Genomic DNA, 26,181 nt, shown 5'->3' on the forward strand with positions numbered 1-26,181 from the left:
TTGTTTACTATAGGTTTCTTATTTTTATTATTTATTTATTTATTTTTAAAAGCATTCTTGAGAGACACAGAGAGAGAGGCAGAGACCTAGGCAGAGGAAGAAGCAGGCTTCTAGGGGAGGCTGAGGTAGGACTTGATCCTGGGACCCTGGGATCACTCCCTGAGCTAAAGGCAGATGCTCAACCACTGAGCCACCCAGGCGTTCCTGGTATTTGTCTTTATCTAACTTATTTCACTTAGCATTATACCTTCTAGATTTATCTCTCTTGTTGCAAATGACAAGATTTCATTCTTTTTTTTTTTTTTTTTTTTTTACTATTTTACTATTGTTAAAATATCCATACTACCCAAAGAATCTACATATTTAATGCAATCTCTATCAAAATACCAACAACATTTTTCACACAACTACAACAAATAATCCATATTTGTTTGGAACAATAAAAGACCCTGCATAGCCAAAGCAATCCTGAAAAAGAACAACAAAGCTAGAGATATCACAATCCCATGATTTCAGGATATACTACAAATATGGAAACACTATGGGACTAAGACAAAATAGACTCATAGATCAATAGAACAGAACAAAGAATCCAGAAATAAACCCACATTTTTATGGTCAATTAATCTACGACAAAGGAGGCAAGAATATACAACAGGAAAAAGTCTCTTCAGCAAATGGTGTAGGAAATATTGAACAGCTACAAGCAAAAGAATGAAATCAGACCACTTTCTCATACTATACACAAACATAAACTCAAAATGGCTTAAACACCTAAATGTGGGACCCGAAGTCATTAGAAGAGTCCTAGAAGAAAATACAAGCAGTAATTTGTTTGACATGAGCCATAGTAACGTTTTTCTAGATAGGTCTTCTGAGGCAAGGGAAACAAAAGCAAAATTAGACATTTGAGATTGCACAAAAATAAACTTTTTGGACAGTGAAGGAATCTATCAACAAAACAAAAAGCAACCTAAGGAACTTATACAACTCAAAACTAAGAAAACAAATAATCTAATAAAAAAAAGTGGACAGAGGGGGCAGCCCGGGTGGCTCAGTGGTTTAGCGCAGCCTTTGGCCCAGGACGTGATCCTGGAGACCCGGGATCGAGTCCCATGTTGGGCTCCCTGGATGGAGCCTGCTTCTCCCTCTGCTTCTCTCTCTCTCTCTCTCTCTCTCTTGCTCTCTGTCTCACATGAATAAATCTTAAAAAAAATGGACAGAGGATCTAAATAAGCATTTTTCCAAAGAAAATACAGATGGCCAACCAACATGAGAAGATGCTCAACATCACTCTTATGAACTCGATCTCGGGTCTCCAGGATCATGCCCTGGGCTGAAGGTGGTGCTAAACCGCTGAGCCAACCAGGCTGCCCTTTATTTGGTTTTAGTATCTATGGAATGCTGGTGTCAGAATGAATTTGGAAGCTTTCCTTACTCTTTTTTGGAGTAGTTTGAGAAGAATAGAATATTCTTCGGAAATTTGATAGACTTCACCTATGAAGCCATCTGGTCCTGCACTTTTGTTTTTTGGGAGTTTTTTGATTACTGATTCAGTATCATTGCTAATAGTCTGTTTGTTTGTTTGTTTATTTATTTATTTTAAAAATTTATTTATTTATGATAGTCACAGAGAGAGAGAGAGGCAGAGACACAGGCAGAGGGAGAAGCAGGCTCCATGCACCCGGAGCCCGATGTGGGATTTGATCCCGGGTCTCCAGGATCGCGCCCTGGGCCAAAGGCAGGCGCCAAACCGCTGCGCCACCCAGGGATCCCTGTTTATTTATTTTTTAAAGATTATTTATTTATTCATGAGAGACACAGAAAGAGGCAGAGACACAGGCAGAGGGAGAAGCAGGCTCCCTGTGGGGAGCCTGATGCAGGACTCAATCCCAGGACCCCAGGATCATGACCTGAGCTGAGGCAGATGCTCACCACTGAGCCACCTAGGTGCTCCAGTCAGTCTGTTTAAATTTTCTTATTTCTTTCTGATTCAGTTTTGGTAGGCTATATGTTTGTAGGAATTTATCCATTTCTTTTAGGTTGTCCGGTTTGTTGGCATATAATTTTTCATAATATTCTCTTATAATCCTTTGTGTTTCTTGGTGTTGGTTTTTATTTCTCCTTTAGTTTTGAGTTATTATCTTCCTTTTACTGGCTTTAGGCTTTGTTTATTCTTCTTTTTCCAACTCCTTTAGGTGTAAGGTTAGATTGTTTATTTGAGATTCTTGCTTCTTGAGGTATGCCTGTATTGCTATAACCTTCTCTTTTAGAACAACTTTTCCTGCATCCTAAAGATTTTGGACAGTTGTGTTTCCTTTTTCATTTTTCTCCATGTATTTTTAAATTTCTTTGATTTCTTGGTTGGCCCATTTGTTGTTTAGTAGCATGTTGTTTAGCCTCCTGCACTTGTGTTCTTTCCAGATTTTTTCTTGCAATTGATTTCTAGTTTCATACTGTTGTGGTTGGAAAAAATGTATATGATTTCAGTCTTTTTCAATTGTTGAGACTTGTTTTGTGGCCTAACATGTGATCTGTTCTGGAGAATGTTCCATGTGCACTTGAAAAGAATGTGTGTAATCCACTGTTTTTGAATGGAATGTTCTGAATATATCTGTTAAATTCATCTGGTCCAAGATGTCCTTCAGAGCCTGTTTCCTGTTGATTTTCTATCTGATCTATTGATGGAAGTGGGGTGTTAAAGTCCCCTGCTATTATTGTATTACTGTCAATTTCTTTCTCTGCTAATAGTTGCTTTATGTATATAGGTGCTTCTATGCTGGGTGCATAAATATTTACAAATTGTTACATCCTCTTGTTGAATTTTTCCCTTTATGATTATGTAGTGTCCTCCTTTGTTTCTTTTTATCATCTTTGTTTATTTTGTCCATATAAGTATTGTTACCCCAGCTTTCTTTTCACCTCCTTTTTTTCATAACTTAAAAAAATTCTTTTTGAATTAGATTTTAATGATAATACTTTCTTCTTTCCCCTCAATTTGTATTGCTTTTGAAATACATCTACATTGTTAGAGTTCATTCATTGCAAGTGCTGTATATTTCGTTGAAAAATATTCTGCAGTTTCTTTTTTTTTTTAAATCTTTTTTTTTTTTTTTTTTTTAATTTATGATAGTCACACAGAGAGAGAGAGAGGCAGAGACACAGGCAGAGGGAGAAGCAGGCTCCATGCACCGGGAGCCCGATGTGGGATTCGATCCCGGGTCTCCAGGATCGCGCCCTGGGTCAAAGGCAGACGCCAAACCGCTGCGCCACCCAGGGATCCCTATTCTGCAGTTTCTTATTGTTCCTATAGACTATCTTTGGGTTGCCCCCCCGCTTATTACAAACAATGTTGAAATGAAATGAATGTCCTTGTTCAGGTCTCCTGTGCTTATGTGCAAGAGTTTCTATAAGCATATACCTTTTAAATAAATACTTTTCTCCCCTCTTGAAAAGTACCATGAGCCAAGATACAAGTTCCTTGTTTTTTAAAATAAAAATATAAAAAATTTCAGCCTATAAGAGCTCCAAACAAACTAGTTCATTTGCTGTTAAGTATTCTTTACTTTCTCTCAGAACTGTTGAGCTGCAATGAGCATTTCTGTCTTCCAAGACTTACTATAGAGAATAGAATCTACCACCTTCCCAGGAAAAGTAGAGGGCATCGTGGAGGTTAATAATGTATTTCATTCAGAGTGAAAAAGTCAGTAGATGGTAAGTAAGCCAGTCAAATTGTTCAGTGATTTCAAAGGCAGCTGTGCTTTAGATAATTTTAGCTACAGTATTTTGTAATTTTTCTTTCTTTCTTTTTCTTTCTTTCTTTCTTTCTTTCTTTCTTTCTTTCTTTCTTCCTTTTTTTTTTGTTAAGATTTATTTATTTATGAGAGAGAGAGAGAGAGAGAGAGGCAGAGACACAGGCAGAGGGAGAAGCAGGCTCCTTGCAGGAGCCCTATGAGGGACTTGATCTCGGATTCTGGGATCACTACCTGAGCCAAAGGCAGCCGCCCAACCACTGAGCCACCCAGGAGTCCCCTTTATTTTTCTAAAGCTAAGAGTTTTTCTCCCCTTCTTTTCTCTTTTTAATTTTTTTTAGATTTTTTTTTTTTTTTAATTCATGAGAGACACAGAAAGAGAGGCAGAGACACAGGTAGAGGGAGAAGCAGGCTCCATGCAGGAAGCCTGATGTGGGACTGGATCCCAGGTCTCCAGGATTACGTTCTGGGCCGAAGGCGGCTCTAAACCACTGAGCCACCCAGGGTGCCCTCCCCTTCTTTTCTATTTCTGTCGGAATTATTGTCACCCTCATCTTCCTCTGCACTCAAATACTTGTCCTCTTTTCTATGTAGATGACTAGCTAAACTCTGTACAACTCTATAGTGGAAAAACACTGAGCTAAATGATATGAAATGGAAAAAGCTTGATGCTGGATGGACCATGGTTTCTGTTTCTACTAGTTGTGTATCCTTAGGCAACAAGGTACTTAACCTCCTGAGCCTACATTTCTTTCTATGTGAAATAGCAATCATACCTAGCTTCATGTTGTTTTGAGGATTAAATGAGGAAATTCTTGTAAAATTAATTTTTTAAAAAAGTTTTAATATACCCTTTCTCTAAGTAGAGGATCTTCAACTCCTATTGTACATAAGGATCACTGGGGACCTTGGTAAAATTTCCAGGCCTCCAAGAGATTCTGATTTAGTAAGTCAAGGTTGAGACATGGTAATATGGGTTTTAAACAAGCTCCTTGGATAATTTTGAAGCAGATGATTAGCAGACACACTTTTAGAAATGTGCTACCTTGCACTGAGGGGGGCACTTGATGGGATGAGCACTGGGTGATATGCTATATGTTGGCAAATTGAACTCCAATTTAAAAAAAAAAAAAGAGAAAGAGAAATGCACTACCTTTGGTTCCTTGGTCCTGAGGTTAGCTTTGCTAATAAATGGCTTATAGCTATGGGCAAATCATTTCCACATTCTGGGCCTTATGTTTCCTCACATATAAAATGAATGAATAAACTTTATGGTCTTTATTGGCTGTAAAATTTTAAAGATCTTGGTCTTACAATCCTAAATTTTTGATCTGCTGATCTGCCACTTTTTGACAAGATTCTATAGAGGTACTTAACTGTCTTATTCCTTTAGAACTTGGGTTATTTTTCCTTCTATGAAGACTTTGGTAAAATTAGCTTAAGCAAAGATTATTTTTTTGGAGAGAAAGTGAACACACATGAGTGGGAGGGGAGTGGTGGGGAGAGAGAGAATCTTAAGTAGGCTTTGTGCCCAGTGTGGAGCTGACTCTGTGCTGGATCTCCCAACTATGAGATCATGATCTGACCCAAAATCAAGAGTTGGATTCTTTTTTTTTTTAAGAGTTGGATTCTTAACTAACTGAGCCACCTAGGTGCCCCAAAGTAATCTATTTTAATGATACAAGGGTATCTCATGGAACCTTAAATCAGGATGCAATGAGGCCTCAGGAATTGGGAACTATAGCACATTGGGAAAATTAAGAAGTTCTCTTTTTGTCTTTTTTTCTTTGCAGTTTTGCCTCAATCTCTTGACTTTTTCTGCTTTCCAGGCTATATGGTAGATAATGGCCATGGCCCACAGCTCCTGAGTTTACATGGTTTCCTTTTTTTTTTTTTTTTTTTTAAGATTTTATTTTTAAGTAATCTCTAAACCTAACATGGGGCTCAGACTTACAACCCCAAGATCAAGAGTCTCACGCTCTACCTACTGAATCAGCCAGAAACCACTACGTGGCTTCCATTTTAGAAAGCAGCCAGACTGAGGCTAGGACATCTTAATTACAATTCCAAATTGCCAGGAAAGGAACTGTGATTGGTCCCTATTGGATAGAGTGCTGCTGACTTCTGGCTATGGCTAGGGAGGCAAGGTCATATTGTAAGGATGGCCCTGGAAGCCCTGCTGCTGTTCTCCATGGTTAGAAGTGGTAGAGGTAGCCTGGATTAAGTATTTATCAGATTTATGAAAGCATTTTACTAGTTGAAAAGTCACAATGCTGTATTCTGCATAAGACCCTTATAATCATTTCTCATGGAAAAAAAATAGAGGTAGGGAGACATGCCTAAAAGAAAAAGTAGGTTTGCATTTTTATTCTTAATCATGGACCAGATGGGGTAGAGCCTTCTATAGTCACTTTTGCTATACTGTACTGTTTAATCAATAATTTTTAAGTTGCTTAGATATGGTTTTCTTTCTTTTTCCCTTTTTTTTTTTTTAAAGATTGATTTATTTTAGAGAGAACACATGTGTGAGCAAGGCGGGAGGGAGGGGCAGAAGGAGAGGGAGAGAGAAACTTAAGCAGACTCCCCACTGAGTTTGATCTCAACCCTGAGATCATGACCTGAGCCAAAATCAAGAGCTGGTTGCTTAACTCACTGAGCCACCCAGATGCCCCAGTTTTCTTCTTTATTTTTTATATTTATTTATTTATTTATTTATTTATTTATTTATTTATTTATTTATTTTATTTTTTATTTATTTATTATTTTTTTATTTATGATAGTCACAGAGAGAGAGAGAGGTAGAGACATAGGCAGAGGGAGAAACAGGCTCCATGCACTGGGAGCCTGACGTGGGATTCGATCCCGGGTCTCCAGGATCGCGCCCTGGGCCAAAGGCAGGCGCTAAACCACTGCACCACCCAGGGATCCCAGTTTTCTTCTTTAAAAATAATATGTTTTGCTGGGAAACGAACTAGGGGTGATGGAAGGGGAGGAGGGTGGGCGGTGGGGGTGAATGGGTGACGGGCACTGAGGGGGGCACTTGACGGGATGAGCACTGGGTGTTATTCTGTATGTTGGTAAATTGAACACCAATAAAAAATACATTTATTATTTAAAAAAATAATAAAAAAATAAAGGTTTAAAAAAATGAAAAAAAATGTTTTGGGGCACCTGGGTGGCTTAGTTAAGTATCCATCTCTTGGTTTTGACTCAGGTTATGATCTTGCAGTTGTGGGGTTGAGCCTTGCATCTGGCTCTGTGCATTCTGTTTCAGATTCTTTCCTTCTCATTCCTATTCTCTAATAAATAAAAATAAAATCTATAAATAATTTTATGGTATAAAATCTTTGCCATTGTTTTATATATATTGGATTTAACTTTTCAAATAAAGAGAAAATGATGTAATGCAGGCTATGAAGGGCATTAGTATGAATATAGACTTTTATTTTTTTAAGGATTTATTTATTTATTTTAGAGACTGCGAGAGACCGTGAGCATGTGTGCATGTGTTGGGACAGGGGATGATGGGGGAAGGGGCAGAGGGAGAGGGAAAGTCTCCAGCAGATCCTGCACTGAACCCAGAGCCAGATGCAAAGCTGAGCCAAAACCAAGAGTACATTGCTTAACCACCTTTGCCACCCAGGCCCCCCTGGATATAGGCTTTTTTTTTTTTTTTAAAGATTTTATATATTTATTCATGAGAGACAGAGAGACAGAGACAGAGACACAGGCAGAGAGAGAAGCAGGCTCCATGCAGGGAGCCCGACGTGAGACTCGATCCCCTGTTTCCAGGGTCATACCCTGAGCTGAAGGCAACACTAAACTGCTGAGCCACCCAGGCTGCCCCTGGATATAGGCTTCTGAATTAGAAGGTCTTGCATATAAGAGAAGGGAGAAGAAATGTATGGGAAATATCAGAAAGGGAGACAGAACATAAAGACTCCTAACTCTGGGAAACGAACTAGGGGTGATGGAAGGGGAGGAGGGCGGGGGGTGGGGGTGAATGGGTGACGGGCACTGAGGGGGGCACTTGACAGGATGAGCACTGGGTGTTATTCTGTATGTTGGTAAATTGAACACCAATTAAAAATAAGTTTATTATTTAAAAAAAAAGGTCTTGCATTTTAATTTTATCTCTGCCATTTAATGACAGTATGACTACTTGACCTCTCTATGAAATGAACATAATTTTTTTAAATTTTATTTTTATTTATTTACTTATTTACTTATTAAAGATATTTTAGGGCAGCTCCAGTGGCGCAGCGGTTTAGCATCACCTGCAGCCCAGGGCGTGATCCTGGAGGCCCTGGATCGGGTCCCACGTCGGGCTCTCTGTATGATGCCTGCTTCTCCCTCTGCCTGTGTCTCTGCCTCTCTCTCTCTCTCTCTGTCTCTATGAATAAATAAATAAAATCTTAAAAAAAAAAAAAGATATTTTATTTGAGAGAGAGAGAGAATGAGCTGGGAGAGAGGCAGAGGGAGAGGGAGAAGCAGGCTCCCTACTGAGCAGGAAGCCCGACAAAGGACTTGATCCCAGGATCCTGGGATTGTGACCTGAGTCAGAGGCAGTCTCTTAACTGAGCTGCCGAGGTGCCCCCATAATAATTTTATATCATGGAATATTTGAGAATGAAGACATTCGTACAGCTCTTTAAAAATTTTTTAAATTTTTTTTTAAGATTTTAAAAATTTATTCATGACAGACACAGAGAAAGAGAGAAAGAGAGAGAGAGAGAGAGAGAGAGACAGACACAGGCAGAGGGAAAAGCAGGCTCCATGCAGGGAGCCCAATGTGGGACTCGTCCCAGGGACTCCAGGATCACACCCAGGGCCAAAGGCAGGCGCTAAACCGCTGAGCCACCCAGGGATTCCCCAAGCTCTCTTTTTTTTTTTTTTAAGATTTTATTTATTTATTCATGAGAGACACACAGAGAGACAGAGACATAGTTAGAGGGAGAAGCAGGCTCCCCATGGGAAGCCCAATGTGGGACTCGATCCCCAGACCCAGCATCATGCCCTGAGCTGAAGGTAGATGCTCAACCGCTGAGCCACTCAGGCATCCCATATGTACAGCTCATATACTATGTTTGCTAGATAGTAGACACTCAATGAATGATAGATATTATCAGTTATTTTGTTTTTTTATTTTTATTTTTTAAAGATTTATTTATTTATTTGTTCATGATAGACAGAGAGAGAGAGAGGCAGAGGGAGAAGCAGGCTCCATGCCGGGAGCCTGATACAGGACTCGATCCCGGGTCTCCAGGATCAGGCCCTGGGCCTAAGGCAAGCGCTAAACCGCTGAGCCACCCAGGGATTCCCCGTTATTTTGTTTTTTAGAATGTAGTTGACGATTTTTATTTTAGTTCACTCATTTTAAAGATTATGTCTTAGGCTTTTAATATATAAGTATTTTTTGAAAGTAAAGGTATAAAGTTTTTATCTGAAAATCAAGAGCTAGAATGTGAAAGAGCAAATATTTTTGCAATGATAATTCATTGGTTTACATGTATTTAATATTCATGGTTTTAATGAAATATCTTTCTGATCTCTTATTTAGCATCAAACCGGAAGAGAAGTAAAACTCAACAAAATTTTACTATGTGTGGAGTTCCTTCTTAAAAGAAGAAAAAAAAGTGATAATTGAGATTATGGATCGGAGCAAACGGAATTCAATTGCAGGCTTTCCTCCACGTGTGGAGCGTCTTGAAGATTTTGAAGGAGGTGGTGGAGGAGATGGGAACATGACCCAAGTGGGAAGAGTTCGGCCATCTTCATATCGAGCTCTTATAAGTGCCTTTTCTAGACTGACTCGTTTAGATGACTTCACCTGTGAAAAAATAGGGTCTGGCTTCTTCTCTGAAGTGTTCAAGGTGAGTGATGTTTCTGCTTTTCTCATTTTGTTTTGTTGATAATCAGCTTTACTGCTGAGTTGATAATCGTGTATAATTAGGATATTAGGCTTTGCCTAATTGGGATGAGGGTGCTGTGGCTCTTGATCAGTGTTCTAAACTGTCCTCTCCGGCTTCGGGACTGCTGATGGCTCTGGGCCTGGTCATTGCTGCTCTCTTGCTGGTTCACATGTGATGCTGTGGCCCTGGCTAAGATACTGGGTCTCGCTTGCTGGTGGGACCCTGGAGCCATCAGTACATGTGTTCCAAGATGCACTCAACAACAGGAGAATGCAGGAGGTTCCAGGGATGGCCTGAGCCAGCCAACAGACTGAAATCACCCTGAAGATGGAAACTCTCCTGTGATTTACATCATATCTGCTCCTTCCGTTTATGCCTGGGAGGCCTGACCTGCCCCTTCTCCATCAGTGTCTAGAGTCAGAATCTGGATATTTTTGTATTTACTTGGTGGTGCCAATCTTTGCCTCAGACACTTCGGAGCTGGAGGGGGTGGCTGGGAGAATTTTACCACTGGGATTTGTACATAATGGTTATTTATATCCTGTTTTTCCTCTCCTATCTCTCTAGAGACATTTATAAAGGCTCTTATTTTATTTTTTATTAATTTATTTTATTTTTCTTAAAGATATTATTTATTTATTCATGAGAGACACAGAGAGAGGCAGAGACTTAGGCAGAGGGAGAAGCAGGTTCCCTGTGGGGACCCCGATGCGGGACCCGATCCCAGGACCCTGGGATCATGACCTGAGCCAAAGGCAGACACTCAACCACTGAGCCACCCAGGTGTCCCATGTCTCTTATTTTAATAATAATAAAAAATATAGGTAAGCTGTCCTCTCACACTATTAACATCTACTTTAATTAATTAATTTATTAACATCTATTTTATTTTAATTATAAAAATAATACATACTGATCAAAAATCCAAATAATATAGGAGTCTCTTCTATTCTCCCACCCGGTATATATCTCTTTATCCAATAATAAGCACTATTAACAATTTGATATGTATATTTCTAGACTCTTTTCTCTGCTTATACACACATGTCTTATACATATATAAAAATTTATATATAGGGCAGCCCCGGTGGTGCAGCGGTTCAGTGCCTCCTGCAGCCCAGGGTGTGATCCTGGAGACCCGGGATCGAGTCCTGCGTCGGGCTTCCTGCGTGGAGCCTGCTTCTCCCTCTGCCTGTGTCTCTGCCTCTCTCTTCGCTCTCTCTGAATGAATAAATAAATAAATCTTAAAAAAATGTATGTATATATATATGTAAGAAGGTGTATATAACATATATATACCCACACATATAGTTTTATTTGGTTATTTTTTAAAAGGTTAAGCCCTTAGTGCTCCCAAGTATTCATATTTCCCTGGTTCATTTACTTTCCCAGAATGTTATTCCATATTTTTTCTTCTCTTATCCAACATTCGGTATTTCTTCTCAGTGATGACTTTGCTTCCTAATTCACTGAGAAAATTGAAGCAAGCTGGAGAACAGCCCCCAGTCACCACAAATAGCTACTAACTCACATCTTCACCTACTTACTCAATCTTTATACCTGTCATTATGGATAAACTACCCATGTTCCAATCTAAACCATATTTCCATTTGTATTCTATTTCTTTTTTCTAGTTCCCTACTCAAAGACATCACTTAAGAAATTCTCCCCTCTTTCCTACTTGTTTCACTTTCTATTAAATGATTCCCATCAACATATAAACCTTCTATTATTTCTCTCACCTTAAAAAAATTTTTAAAGGAGAATAAATATATTTTGACTCTAACAGCCCCTATAGCTAAACTCCCTCATGTTTTCTCTCTCTCTCTCTCTCTTTTTTTCTTTTTCTTTTTCTTTTTTTTTCTCTTTTTTATTTTTTTCTCTTTTTTTTTTAGAGAGAGAAAGAGAGAATTTGGGGAAGGCCAGAGAGAGAAGGAGAGAGAGAATCTTAAGCAGGCTTCATGCCCAGTGTGGAGCCCGATGTGGGATTCAATCTTATGATCCTGAGATTAGGACCTGAGCTGAAATCAAGAGTCAGAGGCTTAACCAACTGAGCCACCCTGGTGCCCCTCCGTCATGTTCTTTTTTTGAACCAAAGACACTGCCGTATAGTTGCTTACTCACCATTTCTTATACCTTTCCTTCTATTCTCTCTCTGTCTTTTTAATTTTTTTTATTGTAGTAAAATATAAAATAAATTTACCATTTTAACCATATTAAGCATACAAGTTCAGTAGTAAGTACATTTGCAATGTTATGTGCAACCATTGCCATTATGTTTCCAGAACTTTTTTATCATCCCAAACAGATACTTTGTACTTCACTAAATAACAACTCCCCATTTCCTCCTACCCTCATTCCCTCTTTTTTTTTTTAATAAATTAATTTTTATTGGTGTTCAATTTACCAACATACAGAATAACACCCAGTGCTCATCCCGTCAAGTGTCCCCTTCAGTGCCCGTCACCCACTCACCCCCACCCCCCCCCCTCCCCTTCTACCACCCCTAGTTCATTTCCCAGAGTTAGGAGTCTTTATGTTCTGTCTCCCTTTCTCATATTTCCCACACATTTCTTCTCCCTTCCCTTATATTCCCTTTCACTATTATTTATATTCCCCAAATGAATGAGAACATACACTGTTTGTCCTTCTCCGATTGACTTACTTCACTTAGCATAATACCCTCCAGTTCCATCCCCGTTGAAGCAAATGGTGGGTATTTGTCGTTTCTAATGGCTGAGTAATATTCCATTGTATACATAAACCACATCTTCTTTATCCATTCATCTTTCGATGGACACCGAGGCTCCTTCCACAGTTTGGCTATTGTGGACATTGCTGCTAGAAACATCAGGGTGCAGGTGTCCCGGCGTTTCATTGCATCTAAATCTTTGGGGTAAGTCCCCAACAGTGCAATTGCTGGGTCGTAGGGCAGGACTATTTTTAACTCTTTGAGGAACCTCCACACAGTTTTCCAGAGTGGCTGCGCCAGTTCACATTCCCACCAACAGTGTAAGAGGGTTCCCTTTTCTCCACATCCTCTCCAACATTTGTTGTTTCCTGCCTTGTTAATTTTCCCCATTCTCACTGGTGTGAGGTGGTATCTCATTGTGGTTTGGATTTGTATTTCCCTGATGGCAAGTGATGCAGAGCATTTTCTCATGTGCATGTTGGCCATGTCTGTGTCTTCCTCTGTGAGATTTCTCTTCATGTCTTTTGCCCATTTTATGATTGGATTGTTTGTTTCTTTGGTGTTGAGTTTAAGAAGTTCTTTATAGATCTTGGAAACTAGCCCTTTATCTGATACGTCATTTGCAAATATCTTCTCCCTCATTCCCTCTTTTTTTTTTTTTTTCCTCATTCCCTCTTAAAGTGTTCTGTTGTCTTTATAAATTTGCCTTTTGGGGATGCCTGGGTGGCTCAGCCGTTGAGTGTCTGCCTTCCGCTCAGAGCATGATCCTGGGATCTGAGATTGTGGTCAAATACACATAACATAAAATTTATTTTCAACCATTTTTAAGTGTATCATTAAGTAGTATTAAGGATATTCACATTATTGTGCAACCAATCTCCAGAACTTTTTCATCTTGCAAAATTGAAACTCTATATGCATTAAACAACTTTCCCCTTCCTTTGTACCCCACCTCCTGGCAGCAACCATTCTACTTTCTGTTTCTGTGAGTTTGACTACTCTAGATGCCTTATATAAGCAAAATCATGCAGTATTTGTGTTTTTTTGATTGCATAATTTCACTGGGTCAATGTTTAACTTTCAAAGGAACCACCATACTATTTTCCACAGCAGCTTCACCATTTTACATTCCCACGAGCAATGAATACAGTTCCAATTTTTTCATATTCTTACAAACACTTGTTATTTTTCAGTTTTTTAAATGTAGCAAACCTAGTGGGTATGAAGTGATATCTCACTGTGGCTATGATTTGTATTTTTCTAGTGACTAATAATGTTTAGCATCATTTCTTGTTTTTATTGACTTTTTATGTATCTTCTTTGGAGAAATGTCTATTAAATCCTTTGCCCATCTTTAAAAAAATTAATTCCAATAGTTAACATACAGTATTATATTAGTTTCAGGTATAACTAAGTGATTCAACAATTCTGTACGTTACTCAGGGCTCATCATGATAAGTGTACTCTTCATCTCCTTCACGTATTTCACCCATCCTCAGCCAACCTCCCCTCTGGTAACCATCAGTGTATTTGCTGTAGTTAAGAGTCTGTTTTCTGGTTTCTCTCTCTCTTTTTTTTCTTTGTTTGTTTTGTTTCTTAAATCCCACAGATGAGTAGAATCATAAGGTATTTATCTTTATCTGAGTAATTTCAATTAGCATTATACCCTCTAGATCCATCCGTGTTGTTGCAAATAGCAAGATTTCTTTTTTTTTTTTTTTAAGATGTCATTTATTGGGGCACCTGGGTGGCTCAGTCGGTTAAGTCTGCCTTTGGCTCAGGTCATGGTTGGAGAGTCCTGGGATTGAGCCCATCTTCAAGCCTGTTGTGGGGCTCCTGCTCTGCTTGCCACTCGCCCTGCTTGTACTCACTCTCTCTGTCAAATAAATAGATAAAATAAAATAAATAAATATAGAAATAAGTATATTAGTAAAAATCTTTTAAAAAGCTGAGAAAATATTTTCTTTATTTGAGAGAGAACAAGAGCATGAGTGGGGTGCAGAGAAAGGGAGAAGCAGACTCCCTGCTGAACAGGGAGTCTGATGATGGGCTTCATCCCAGAACCCGGATATCATGACCTTGGCTGAAGGCAGATGCTCAACCAATTTAGCCACCCAGGTGCCCCTGGATTTCATTCTTTTTAATGGATGAATAATATTATGTTGTAGATATATACCACATTTTCTTTATGCATTCATTTAGTGATGGACACTTGGGATGCTTCTGTAATTTGGCTATTGTAAATAATGTTTCAATAAATATAGGCATGCATATATCTTTTTGAATCAGTGTTTTTGTATTTTTTGGGTACTCAGCAGAGTTACTAGATCATATGGTAATTCTATTTCTTAATTTTTTGTTTTCTACAGTCGCTGTACCAATTTGCATTCCCACCAACAGTGCATGAGGGTTCCATTTTCTTCACCTCCTCCCCAACACTTGTTATTTCTTGTGTTTTGATTTTAGCCATTCTGATAGATATGAGGTGATATCTCACTGTGATTTTGATGTGCCTTTCCCTAATGATGCGTGATGTTGAGCATTATTTTTAAAGATTTTATTTATTTATTCATCAGAGACATAGGGAAAGAGAAGAGAGAAAGAGAGAAAGAGAGAGGGAGAGAGGGAGAGGGAGAGAGGGAGAGAGGGAGGTGGAGACACAGGCAGAGGGGGAAGCAGGCTCTTAGCAGGGAGCCTGATGTGGGGCTGGATCCCGGACCCCAGGATCACACCTTGAGCTGAAGGCAGATGCTCAACCGCTGTGCCACCCAGGTGTCCCAGTGTTGAGCATCTTTTCATATATCTGTTCACCATTCCTTTGCCCACTGTTGAATTGGGTTCTATTAGTATGTATGTATATGGTTTGAAAATATTTTCTCCTATTCTGTAGGCTGTCTTTTAAATCTCTCGATAATATCCTTTGATGTATACATGTTTTAAATTCTGAATAAGTCCAGTTTATCTATTTTTTTCTTAATGTTGCTTGTGCTTTTGGTGTGATATTCAAGAAATCCTTGCCAAATCCAATATCATGAAGATTTTCCCCAATGTTTTCTTCTAGTTTTATTTATTTTTTTAGAAGATTTATTTATGTATTTATTAGAGAGAAAAAACATGAGTGGGGAAGGGGGACAGAGGGAGAGGAGAAGCAGACTCTCCACTAAGCAGGAAGCCTGATAGGGCTTGATCCCAGGGCCCGGATCATGATGTGAGTTGAAGGCAGATGAGCCACCCAGGAGCCCCGATTTTTAATTAATTAGTTGATTGATAGATTTTTAAAAGATTTTATTTATTTATTCACGAGAGACGCACACAGAGAGAGAGAGAGAGAGAGGCAGAGACACAGGCAGAGGGAAAAGCAGGCTCCATGCAGGGAGCCCAATGCGGGACTCGATCCCGAGACTCCAGGATCATGCCCCAGGCCAAAGGCAGACACTAAACCACTGAGCCACCCAGGGATCCCCCTATTTTTATTTTTTTGAAGTAAGCTCTACTTGAATAACAGTGTGGGGCTTGAACTCAAGGCCCTGAGATCAAGAGTCCTATGCTCTACTAACTGAGCCAGCCAGGTGCTTCAGGAATTGGTCTATTTAATCGAGGTTATCAAGTTTATGGATATAGAGTTGTTCATACTATTCATTTATTATATTCTTTTTTATTTTATTTTATTTATTTATGATAGGCACACAGTGAGAGAGAGAGAGAGGCAGAGACACAGGCAGAGGGAGAAGCAGGCTCCATGCACCGGGAGCCTGACGTGGGATTCGATCCCGAGTCTCCAGGATCGCGCCCTGGGCCAAAGGCAGGCGCCAAACCGCTGCGCCACCCAGGGATCCCTTTTATTATATTCTTAAAAAAACTTTTTTTAGGGGTCCCTAGGTAGCTTAGTCGGTTAAGCCTCTTCCTTCAGCTCAGGTCATGATCCAGGGTCCAGGTCTTGAGTCCTGTGTTGGGCTCCCTGCTCATGGGGGAGTCTGTTCCTCCCTCTTCTTCTGCCCCTGTCCCTCATGCATGCTTGTGCTCTATCTCTTTCAAATAAAATCTTTTTTTTTTTTTTTTTTTTAAGATTTTGTTTATTTATTCATGAGAGACACAGGGAGAGGGAGAAGCAGGCTCCCTGAAGGAAGCCCTGTGTGGGACTTGATCCCAGACCCTGGGATCATGCCCTGAGCCAAAAAGTAGATGCTCAAGTCCTGACCCACCCAGGCAACCCTGAAGTGGTTTATCAATTGGTGTATTTAGACCAGTGATTTTTAAGGTTATTATTCATACAATTGGATTAGTATCTACCATATTTTGTTACTCTTTTCTGTTTTTGTCAGTATTCTTTGTTCCTATTTTTATTTTCCATTAATTTCTACCTTTTGTCTTTTTAATTGAGCATTTTCTATAATTCCATTTTCTTTTTATCTGTAAAAAATGTGAATACTTACTCTCTTGCTTAGCCATGCAGTTTTAGGATAAAGAATACTTGCTAATGAGGCAGCCCGTGTGGCTCAGCAGTTTAGCACTGCCTTTAGCCCAGGGTGTGATCCTGGAGACCTGGGATTGAGTCCCACTTCGGGCTCCCTGCATGGAGCCTGCTTCTCGCTCTGCCTGTGTCTGCCTCTCTCTCTCTCTGTCTGTCTCTCATAAATAAATAAAATCTTTAAAAAGAATACTTGCTAATGATGTATTTTTTTTCATATACTACTGGATTTGATTTGCTTGGGCTATAGTTTTTATTTTTTGGTAGTCTGTTTAATTTTGGTATTAGAATTATGTTGGTTTTATAGAAGGGGTTAGGAAGCCTTTCAGATTTTTTTACCTTATATTGTGGAATGGTTCACATTGCATAGGAACTTCATGAAAAGCTTAGTAGAACTTTCCTGTAAAACCATTTGGTTTGGGGAGCATGTAGAGGTAAATTTTTAAAGTAACTTTTCAAAATATTTTTATTTTTATTATTTTTTAAAGATTTTGTTTATTTATTCATGAGAGACACAGACACAGGCAGAGGGTGAAGCAGGCTCCATGTAGGGAGCGTGATGTGGAACTCGAACCCGGGACTCCAGGATCACGCCCTGGGCCAAAGGGAGGCGCTCAACCGCTGAGCCATCCAGGCATCCCAAAATATTTTTATTTTTATTTCTTTAAAAGATTTTATTTGTTTATTTATGAGAGACACAGAGAGAGAGAGTCAGAGACACAGGCAGAGGGAGAAGCAGGCTTCAGGTAGCGAGCCTGATGTGGGTGGGACTTGATCCAGGGTCTCCAGGATCATGCCCTGGGCTGAAGGCAGCGCTAAACCGCTGAGCCACCGGGGCTGCCCCCCAAATATTTTTAATTTGTAGTTAATCTTTTGAGATATTTTTCCCTTCTTAAGTAATTTTTGTTGATCTTATTATCTTTTTTTTTCTTAAGATTTTATTTATTTATGCATGAGAGACATAGAGAGAGAGAGGCAAAGACACAGGCAGAGGGAGAAGCAGGCTCCACGCAGGGAGCCGGACGTGGGCCTCGATCCGGGTCTCCAGGGTCAGGCCCTGGGCTGAAGGTGGCACTAATCCGCTGAGCCACCCGTGCTGCCCTGATCTTATTATCTTAGGGTATAATTAAACTTATCTAGGTTTTCAAATACATAGGCATAAAGATTGTACATAAGTGATGTGGCAGAGAGATTTCTAGTTTTCCCAATAGCTGTATTTTCCTTCTTTCATATTAATAGATCTTTTAGTTGGACTCATAGATACTATTTCTCAGCTTTCCTTATAGCTAGGTATAATTCTATGATTAGTTCTGTCCAATAGGATGTGAGCAGAAGTGTCATATGGCAGTTTTTGGGAATCTTCCTTTGCCCTCTTTTTGTCCCTTCTTCATATTGTTTAGAACGTAGACATCTGGGATTATAAAAGACCTTGGGAATGAAGACCTGTATCAGATTAAGACAGACCCTGGCTTTTACAGATCTTATGGAGCAGGACTGTGTAGTCCTATATTGCCTCCTCCAGACTTTTTTTAAAGATTTTATTTATTCATGAGAGACCACAGAGAGAGGCAGAGACATAGACAGAAGGAGAAGCAGGCTCCCTGTGTGGAGCCTGATGTGTTCCGCCCTGAGCCAAAGGCAGCCACTCAACCACTGAGTCACCCAGGTGTCCCGCCTCCTTCAGACTTTTATGTGAGAGAAATATCTTAAGACAGAAAATTTGGATCCCTGTTATTTGCTGCCAAACATAATTGTAACTAATGTAGTAATTACGTACCATATCGGTATCTCTCTCCTTCTCTAATGTGGTTGTGTCCTCTTTCCATTTTTTAAATCAAACTTAACACAGATTTATTTTACTTTTCCTCTTAAAAGATTTGCCTTTAAAAAGAAAAATGAACAAAACTCCTGTTTACTGATAAACCAAAGGCTTAAGAAATGAAGGATTTGGGGACTGGGGAGATAGTTGTGAAGTTCATTGTTCCTGCCCTTCTTCGTGTCTAGGGAAAGTTGACTCCAAGTGTTTGCCAAATCTGCTGATAACTCCACCTTGGGCAGAACTTGACACAGTCAAATAATTACTTTTGATTCTATTGATTATCTTCTATTTGCATGTGTTATGGTTCACTATTTTGTACTTCTATCTTTATTACTCTCCTTTGATTATTTCTTATCAGATCTATTTTGTTCTTTATCTAGCTTCTGTAATTTTATTCTTTTTTTTTTTTTTAAAGATTTTATTTATTTATTTATTCTTGAGAGATAGAAGGAGAGAGAGAGCCAGAGACACAGGCAGAGACAGAGCCAGAGACACAGGCAGAGGGAGAAGCAGGCTCCATGCACTGGGAGCCCGACGTGGGACTCGATCCCGGGTCTCCAGGATCGCGCCCTGGGCCAAAGGCAAGCGCCAAACCGCTGCGCCACCCAGGGATCCCCTAATTTTATTCTTATATCAGTTTTTGCCATTATTATTTTCTAATGTATACATTTAAACTTTAAAGTTTCCTCTTGATTTGGCCATATCATAGGTTTTTATGTGCTTTCATAATTTCTAAATGTAATTTGGTTTCATTTTCTTTTTAATCAAAGATTGTGTAAAATGAAGTTTTAAAATTTCCTTATGGTGAGTTGTTTTTTGGTATTTGATAGTCAATTTTTAATATTAGTGCATAATGATTAGAGGAAATGGTCTATATGATGTCTGTCTTTTGGAATATACTTAGATTTTGTTTTGACCTAATAAGTGGTCATATTTTTTTAATGCTGCAAATGTGTTTGAAACATTAATTCTCTGTTTTGTGTATTTGTTTGCATAAAGTTGCATAAAGTTCTATATGTCTCGGATCAAGCTTTTTGTATTGTGTTATTCAATGTTATATGCTTTAGCTTATTTTGGTCTGCTTGATCTATTTCTTAAAAAAAGGCTATTAGAATTACTTAATATTTATAGATTTCTCAGTGTGTTAACTATCAGTGTGTTACTTATTTCTAGGCCATTTTGTGAGTTAGTTATTAATAATGCCTATGATTATTATTGGACTGTACACTATATATGGATTGTATTTTTTACAAATATCAGTTCTATTTTTGTCCCATCTTATGCTTTTAGCTTTGATTTCTGTTTTCTCTGATACTAGTTTGTGTACCTTCTTCCTTGTTGTGTGCATTTGCCTATTGTTTTGGTTATTATTATCTTAGTATATCTTTTTTCATCTCTATTTTTTAAAAGATTTTATTTATTTATTGGAGAGAGAGTGAGTGAGAGAGAGAGAGCACGCACAAGCAGGGGGAGGGTCATAGGAAGAGGAAGAAGCAGACTCCCCTACTAAACAGGGAGCCTAATGCAGGGCTCCCTCCCAGAATCCTGGGATCATGACCCCAGCCAAAGGCAGATGCTCAACTGACTGAGCTACCCAGGCACCCTTGATCTTTAAAATCTTAACAAAAATTTTTCTATTTTCTTAAGAATTATTTTTATGAAGGATAAATGTTTAATTTTACCAAATGTCTTTTCAGAATCTGTGATATGATAGTTAATTTTATGTGTCAATTTACTGGGCCACAAGTGCCCAGATATTTGATAAAACATTATTCTGGGTGTGTCTTTGAGAGTGTTTTTGGGTAAGATTAACATTTGAATCAGTAGACTGAGAAAAGTGGATTGCCCTTCCTAATGTGGGTAGCCCTCATCCAAAATTTGAAAGTCTGAATAGAATAAAAAGACTGACCCTTGATTAAGAAGGAACCCCTCCTTGCCCTGACTGCTTGAGTAGCAATGTTGTTCTTTTTCTGCTTTCGAATTGGAACCAAAATATTCTTGGGCCTTGAGCCTGCCAGCTTTTGGACTGGAACTTACACCATTAGCTGTCTTGGATGTCAGGCCTTCGGACTTGGACTGGAACTACACCATTGTCTCTCCTGGGTCTCCAGCTTGCTGACTGCAGATCTTGGGACTTCTTGGCGTCCATTATCATGTGAGCCAATTCCTTATAATAAATCTCTTTCTCTCTGTGTATATTCTATTGGTTCTGTTTCTCTGGAGAACTCTAATACAAAAAGTATTTTTCTCTTTTGATCTCTTAGTAAAGTGAGTTATATTAGTAGGTATTTCAGTAGTGAGCTATCCTTGCATTCCTGGTATATTACTGTTTCATGTGCTGCCAACATCTTTTTGCTGGGGTGTTTTGTGATATTTGTGAGAACAGTCTGGTTTTCTCTTTCATGCTTTTATTAGGTTTTGATAGCAATGTTATTCTTGCCTCAAAAAACTTATTTGCAATTTTTTTCCCCTATGCTTTGGAATATTTGAAATGACATTAGAAATATTCCTTAAATATTTGATAGAATTCCCTTGTAAGGTGTTTGGTCAGGTACTTTGATACTTTTTTGTCTTTTTCTGGGGTAATTAGTCTATTTAGAATTTTGTTTCTTCTGGTTCAATTTTGGTAAATTATATTTTACTAGAAAATTATTATTTCTTGTAGATTTTCTAATATACTTTCATAGAGATGAGTAAATTTTGACCATATAATGTTTTTTGTTTGTTTATTTGTTTGTTTCTCTTTTAGACTAGTTGCAGTTCTTAGAGTGTGGACTCTGCATTATTTGGTCTGCTGGTTCTTTTTCGTGGATTTTCATTTCTCCTGTGATAATTTTTTTTATTGAAAGTCTGTTTTCAGTGGGAGATAATTTCCCTTGGAGTTCTTGTGTTCTAGGTTGTAAACCTGCTTAATATGGCAGTCTCACATTTGCCTCTCCTGGAGTCCAATATGTCTTAGATCTGAACCTAAAGGCTTTATTTCAATTTCTTGGCTCAGTCTTTCTGTATGGTGTGTATAGTACAAATCTCAAACCTGAACTTGGTCTTTATAGTTGGCAATAAGATCTAGCATTATCCCACTACGAATGCCCACTATGAAATAGGAGAAAGCTAGTTAATTTTATTTTGTGGTATTTTAGAAAGTAATTAGTTAATTTTATGGTGAGAACATTATCATTGGGAAAGAGAGAAACAGGTCTATTTATTTATTCTCACATGTAATAGTCTGATACAGGGTTTGATAAATGATAGCCTGCCACCTTCTTTTTTGGTAAATAAAATTTTAGGGACCTTGGGTGGCTCAGTGGTTGAGTGGCTGCCTCTGGCTCAGGTCGTGACCCCAGGGTCCCGGGATTGAGTCCTGCATTGGGCTCCCCGCAGGGCGCTTGCTTCTCCCTCTGCCTATGTCTCTGTCTCTCTCTCTGTCTCTCATGAACAAATAAATAAAATCTTGGGACGCCTGTGTGGCTCAGCGGTTAAGTGCCTGCTTTCAGCTCAGGGCATAATCCTGGAGTCCCAGGATTGATTCCCACATCAGGCTCCCTGCATGGAGCCTGCTTCTCCCTCTGCCTGTGTCTCTGCCTCTCCCTCTCTGTGTCTCTCATGAATAAATAAATAAAATCTTAAAAAAAAAATAAAATGAAAAAAAATTTTTTTAAATAAAATGAAATCTTAAGAGAAGTAGTTTTATTGTAACACATCCACACTCATTTGTCAATGTATATTTTATGGCTGCCTTTGTGCTACAATGACAGAATTGAATAGTTGTAACAGAGACCATATGGCCCCTAAAGCCTACTATATTTACTATCTAAACTTTTATAGAAAGTTTGCCAATCCTAGGTCTGATAACTATAGTAAAGGTAGGATATGATTAGTTTTTATCTTTGATTACAAAGTACAGATGACTACAGAGTTTTAAAGGTCAGGTTAAATAAAAAGTGTATCACTAGCAATAAAAGGAAATATTTGACTTCTGGTATGGGAAATACAAATTATACAGGTAACTTATGGACTTTCAGTTGCCCTTAGATAGCAAAAGAAAGACTGATTGAAGGATGACTTCACACTGAGGAATGTGGATTTATGTGGCTTGCTTGTATTCCCTTAAAAGAATTCAGTTTGGGGATCCCTGGGTGGCTCAGTGGTTTAGCTCCTGCCTTTGGCCCAGGGGGTAATCCTGGAGATCCGGAATCAAGTTCCACGTCAGGCTCCCTGCATGGAGCCTGCTTCTCCCTTTGCCTGTATCTCTGCCTCTCTCTCTCTCTCTCTCTCTCTCTCTCTCTCTGGGTGTCTTTCATGAATAAATAAATAAATAAAATAATTCAGTTTTAGGGGCACCTGGGTGGCTCAGTGGTTGAATCATCTGTCTTTGGTTCAGGTTTTGCTCCCAGGGTCCTGTGATTGAGTCCCATATTAGGTTCCTAGCAGGGAGCCTGTTTCTCCCTCTACCTGTGTCTCTGCCTCTCTCTCTCTCTCTCTCTTTTTTTAAACGTTTTATTTATTTATTTATTTATTTATTTATTTATTTATTTATTTATTTATTTACTTATTTATTGAGACAGAGAGAGAGAGGCAGAGACACAGGCAGAGGGAGAAACAGGCTCCACGCAGGGAGCTTGATGTGGGACTCGATCCCGGGTCTTCGGGATCACGCCCTGGGCTGGAGGCGGCGCTAAACCCGCTGAGCCACCTGGGCTGCCCTGCCTCTCTCTCTTTGTCTCTCTTGAATAAATAAATAAAATCTTAAAAAAAAAATCTGTTTAAGGAGTTGATTTTGAAGAAACTTGGGCTCCTTTAGATTGTGACTGTCAGAGGAATAGCACATTTCTTAGATTACCGACCTGATAATTTCATTGGTTAAATTTGGGCTGTCTTAATGGATTGTAAATCCCTTAGGACCTCAAAAAATGTTAAACTATTATTGGGTAATGTGTATTTTAGGTTACAATTAATGTGTCATTATTATGCAGATTGTCATGATAGAAGTAGAAGGTTTTGAAGGCAAGTTCCCCCCCCCCTTTTTTTTTAAGATTTTATTTATTTATTCATGAGAGACACAGAGAGGCAGAGACATAGGCAGAGGAAGAAGCAGGCTCCATAGAAGCAGGACTCGATCCAGGAACTCCAGGATCACACCTTGTGCCAAAGGCAGATGCTCAACCACTGAACCATCCAGGCATCCCTAGTAGAAGGTTCTTACCTTCTTTTTATACTGTCCTTGTTTTGTTTGGGAATATGATTGGAAGGAGACTTTCTAGGAAGATGATTGTTCCAGTGACTTGAGATAACTCACCTTTTATTACTCCACGACATAACTCTGTATTTTAACATACATACATACAACTCTGTATTTTAACATAACTGTATTATGAAAACTGTAAAACTTGGAATCCCATTCCAGGACAAAGTATCAATATGACTTTTTTTATTTTTATTAATAGCTTTATGGAGAAATAATTCACATACTAAAATTCTCCTTTTAAAAATATACAATTCCATGTTTTTTAGTTTGTTTATAAGGTTGTGCAGCTATCACCACTGTCTAATTAAAAATTTTTTTGGGATCCCTGGGTGGCCCAGCAGTTTAGCACCTGCCTTTGGCCCAGGGCGTGATCCTGGAGACCCGGAATCAAATCCCACGTCAGGCTCCCGGTGCATGGAGCCTACTTCTCCCTCTGCCTATGTCTCTGCCTCTCTCTCTCTCTCTCTCTGTGACTATCATAAATAAATAAAAAATTAAAAAAAATTTTTTTTGATCATCCTTAAAAGAAAATCTGTACTCATTATTAGTCACTCCCCATTTCTCCTTTCCCCCAGCCCCTGACAACCAGTATCATACATTTTGTCTCTATGGATTTACCTATTCTGGACATATCATATAAAGGGAATTGTACAATATGTAGCCTTTATGACTAATTTCTTAGCATAATGTTTTCAACATTGATCCATGTATGTTATAACATGTATCAGCACTTCATTCCTTTTTATGGCCCAGTAATATTACAGTATATGGATAATACCACATTTTTTTTAAACCTTCATCTGTTTATAAATATTGGATTGTTTTCTTTTGGCTCTTGTGAATAGTGCAGTTATAAACATTTGTGTTCAAGTATTTGTTTCAATACTAGTTTTCAGTTCTTTTTTTTTTTTTTTTTTAAGATTTTATTTATTCATGAGAGAGAGAGAGAAAGAGAGGAGGCAGAGACACAGGCAGAGGGAGAAGCAGGCTCCATGCAGGGAGCCCGATGTGGGACTTGATCCCGGGTCTCCAGGATCACACCCTGAGCCAAAGGCAGGCACCAAACCGCTGAGCCACCCAGGGATCCCCTAGTTTCCAGTTCTTTTGAGTATATACCTAGAAGTGGAATTACTGGGTCATAAAGTAACTGAAAGATTTACTCTTTGAGATATTACCAGGCTGTTTTCCACATTGGCTGTATCATTTTACATTCCTACCAGCAAAATACAAAGGTCTGGTTTCTCTACAACCTTGCCAGCACCTGCTATTTTCTCTCTTTCTTTTTTTTTTTTTTTAAATTAATTTTTAAAAATATTTTATTTGTATATTCATGAGAGACAGAGAGAGAGTGGCAGAGACAGGCAGAGGGAGAAGCAGGCTCCCTGCTGAGCAAGGAACCCTTTTCTCTCCCCCATTTGAAAGTAGTTATTTATTAACTGACCATACTACAAAATAATCATGGTAGATACCTCATTTCATCCTTCTTCTTCTTTTTTTTTATGATTTTATTAATTTATTTGCGAGAGAGCGAGAGAACAATGAGGGAGGAGAAACAGGCTTCTCACTGAGCAGGGAGCCTGACCTGGAGCTCCATCCCCGGACCCTGAGATCATGACCTGAGCCCAAGGCAGATGCCTAACCTGCTAGGCCAGCCAGGCACCCTCCGTTCATCCTTCTAATGAGCCTATTGACACAGCTTTCCCTGTTGCCAGCATGACTACAATAAAAGGAGTTTAGCTAAACAAACAAACAAACAAAACAAAACAAAACAAACCCAGGCGAGTGATCTTTGGTTTGGGAGGATTCTTATACTCATGCAATGAGGACTCTTCTTTTAATTTCAACGATGAACGTATTCGAAGTGGTAGTGGAAGAATACCACTGTCAGTCCAAAGCCAGCTGGTGTCCTCCGAAATGACAGCCAGAGATACCACAGGGAAAAATATAGCCAGAACTGCACTCTTTTTGCCTCAGGAGAGAACTTTATGTCCTACAAGGGGAATGCCCAAGTCACCCTGGATTCTAGGGATAGGAATTAGTTTCTAGTAGTTTTATTGTAGAGGAATTGTTTTTCTAATTTCATTTTTTTCAGACTGTTTATTGCTAGTATAATAATTTTTATATTTGTCTTGTATCCTGTATAACCTTGCTAAACTTATTTTTTAGAATTTTCTGTATATAAGATCATGTAATCTGTTCAACATAAATCTTGACTATATAAGATTAACCCATAGTTGGATCCTGGCAGTCTGAGTTACATACCCATTGTCTTCACAGAAACCTCTGTTACCTT

General features: G+C 38.9%; 1 protein-coding gene across 4 annotated transcripts in view; it reads left to right on the forward strand.

Annotated features, from left to right (window-relative positions):
* TESK2 (testis associated actin remodelling kinase 2) overlaps positions 1-26,181 on the forward strand; it is a 143,025-nt gene that overhangs the window by 26,426 nt on the left and 90,418 nt on the right. For 3 of the 4 annotated variants that reach the window (XM_025991953.2, XM_025991954.2, XM_025991956.2), the window contains exon 2: positions 9,313-9,625. In XM_025991953.2, the coding sequence (XP_025847738.1) occupies positions 9,404-9,625 (222 nt within the window). In that variant the 5' untranslated portion in view covers positions 9,313-9,403. Of the gene's footprint in view, positions 1-9,312; positions 9,626-26,181 lie in introns of those variants that run through there. The other variant, XM_072724143.1, reaches the window with a different exon arrangement.

This window comes from Vulpes vulpes, chromosome 10, assembly GCF_048418805.1.
Source record: "Vulpes vulpes isolate BD-2025 chromosome 10, VulVul3, whole genome shotgun sequence".
Lineage (NCBI taxonomy): Eukaryota > Metazoa > Chordata > Mammalia > Carnivora > Canidae > Vulpes > Vulpes vulpes.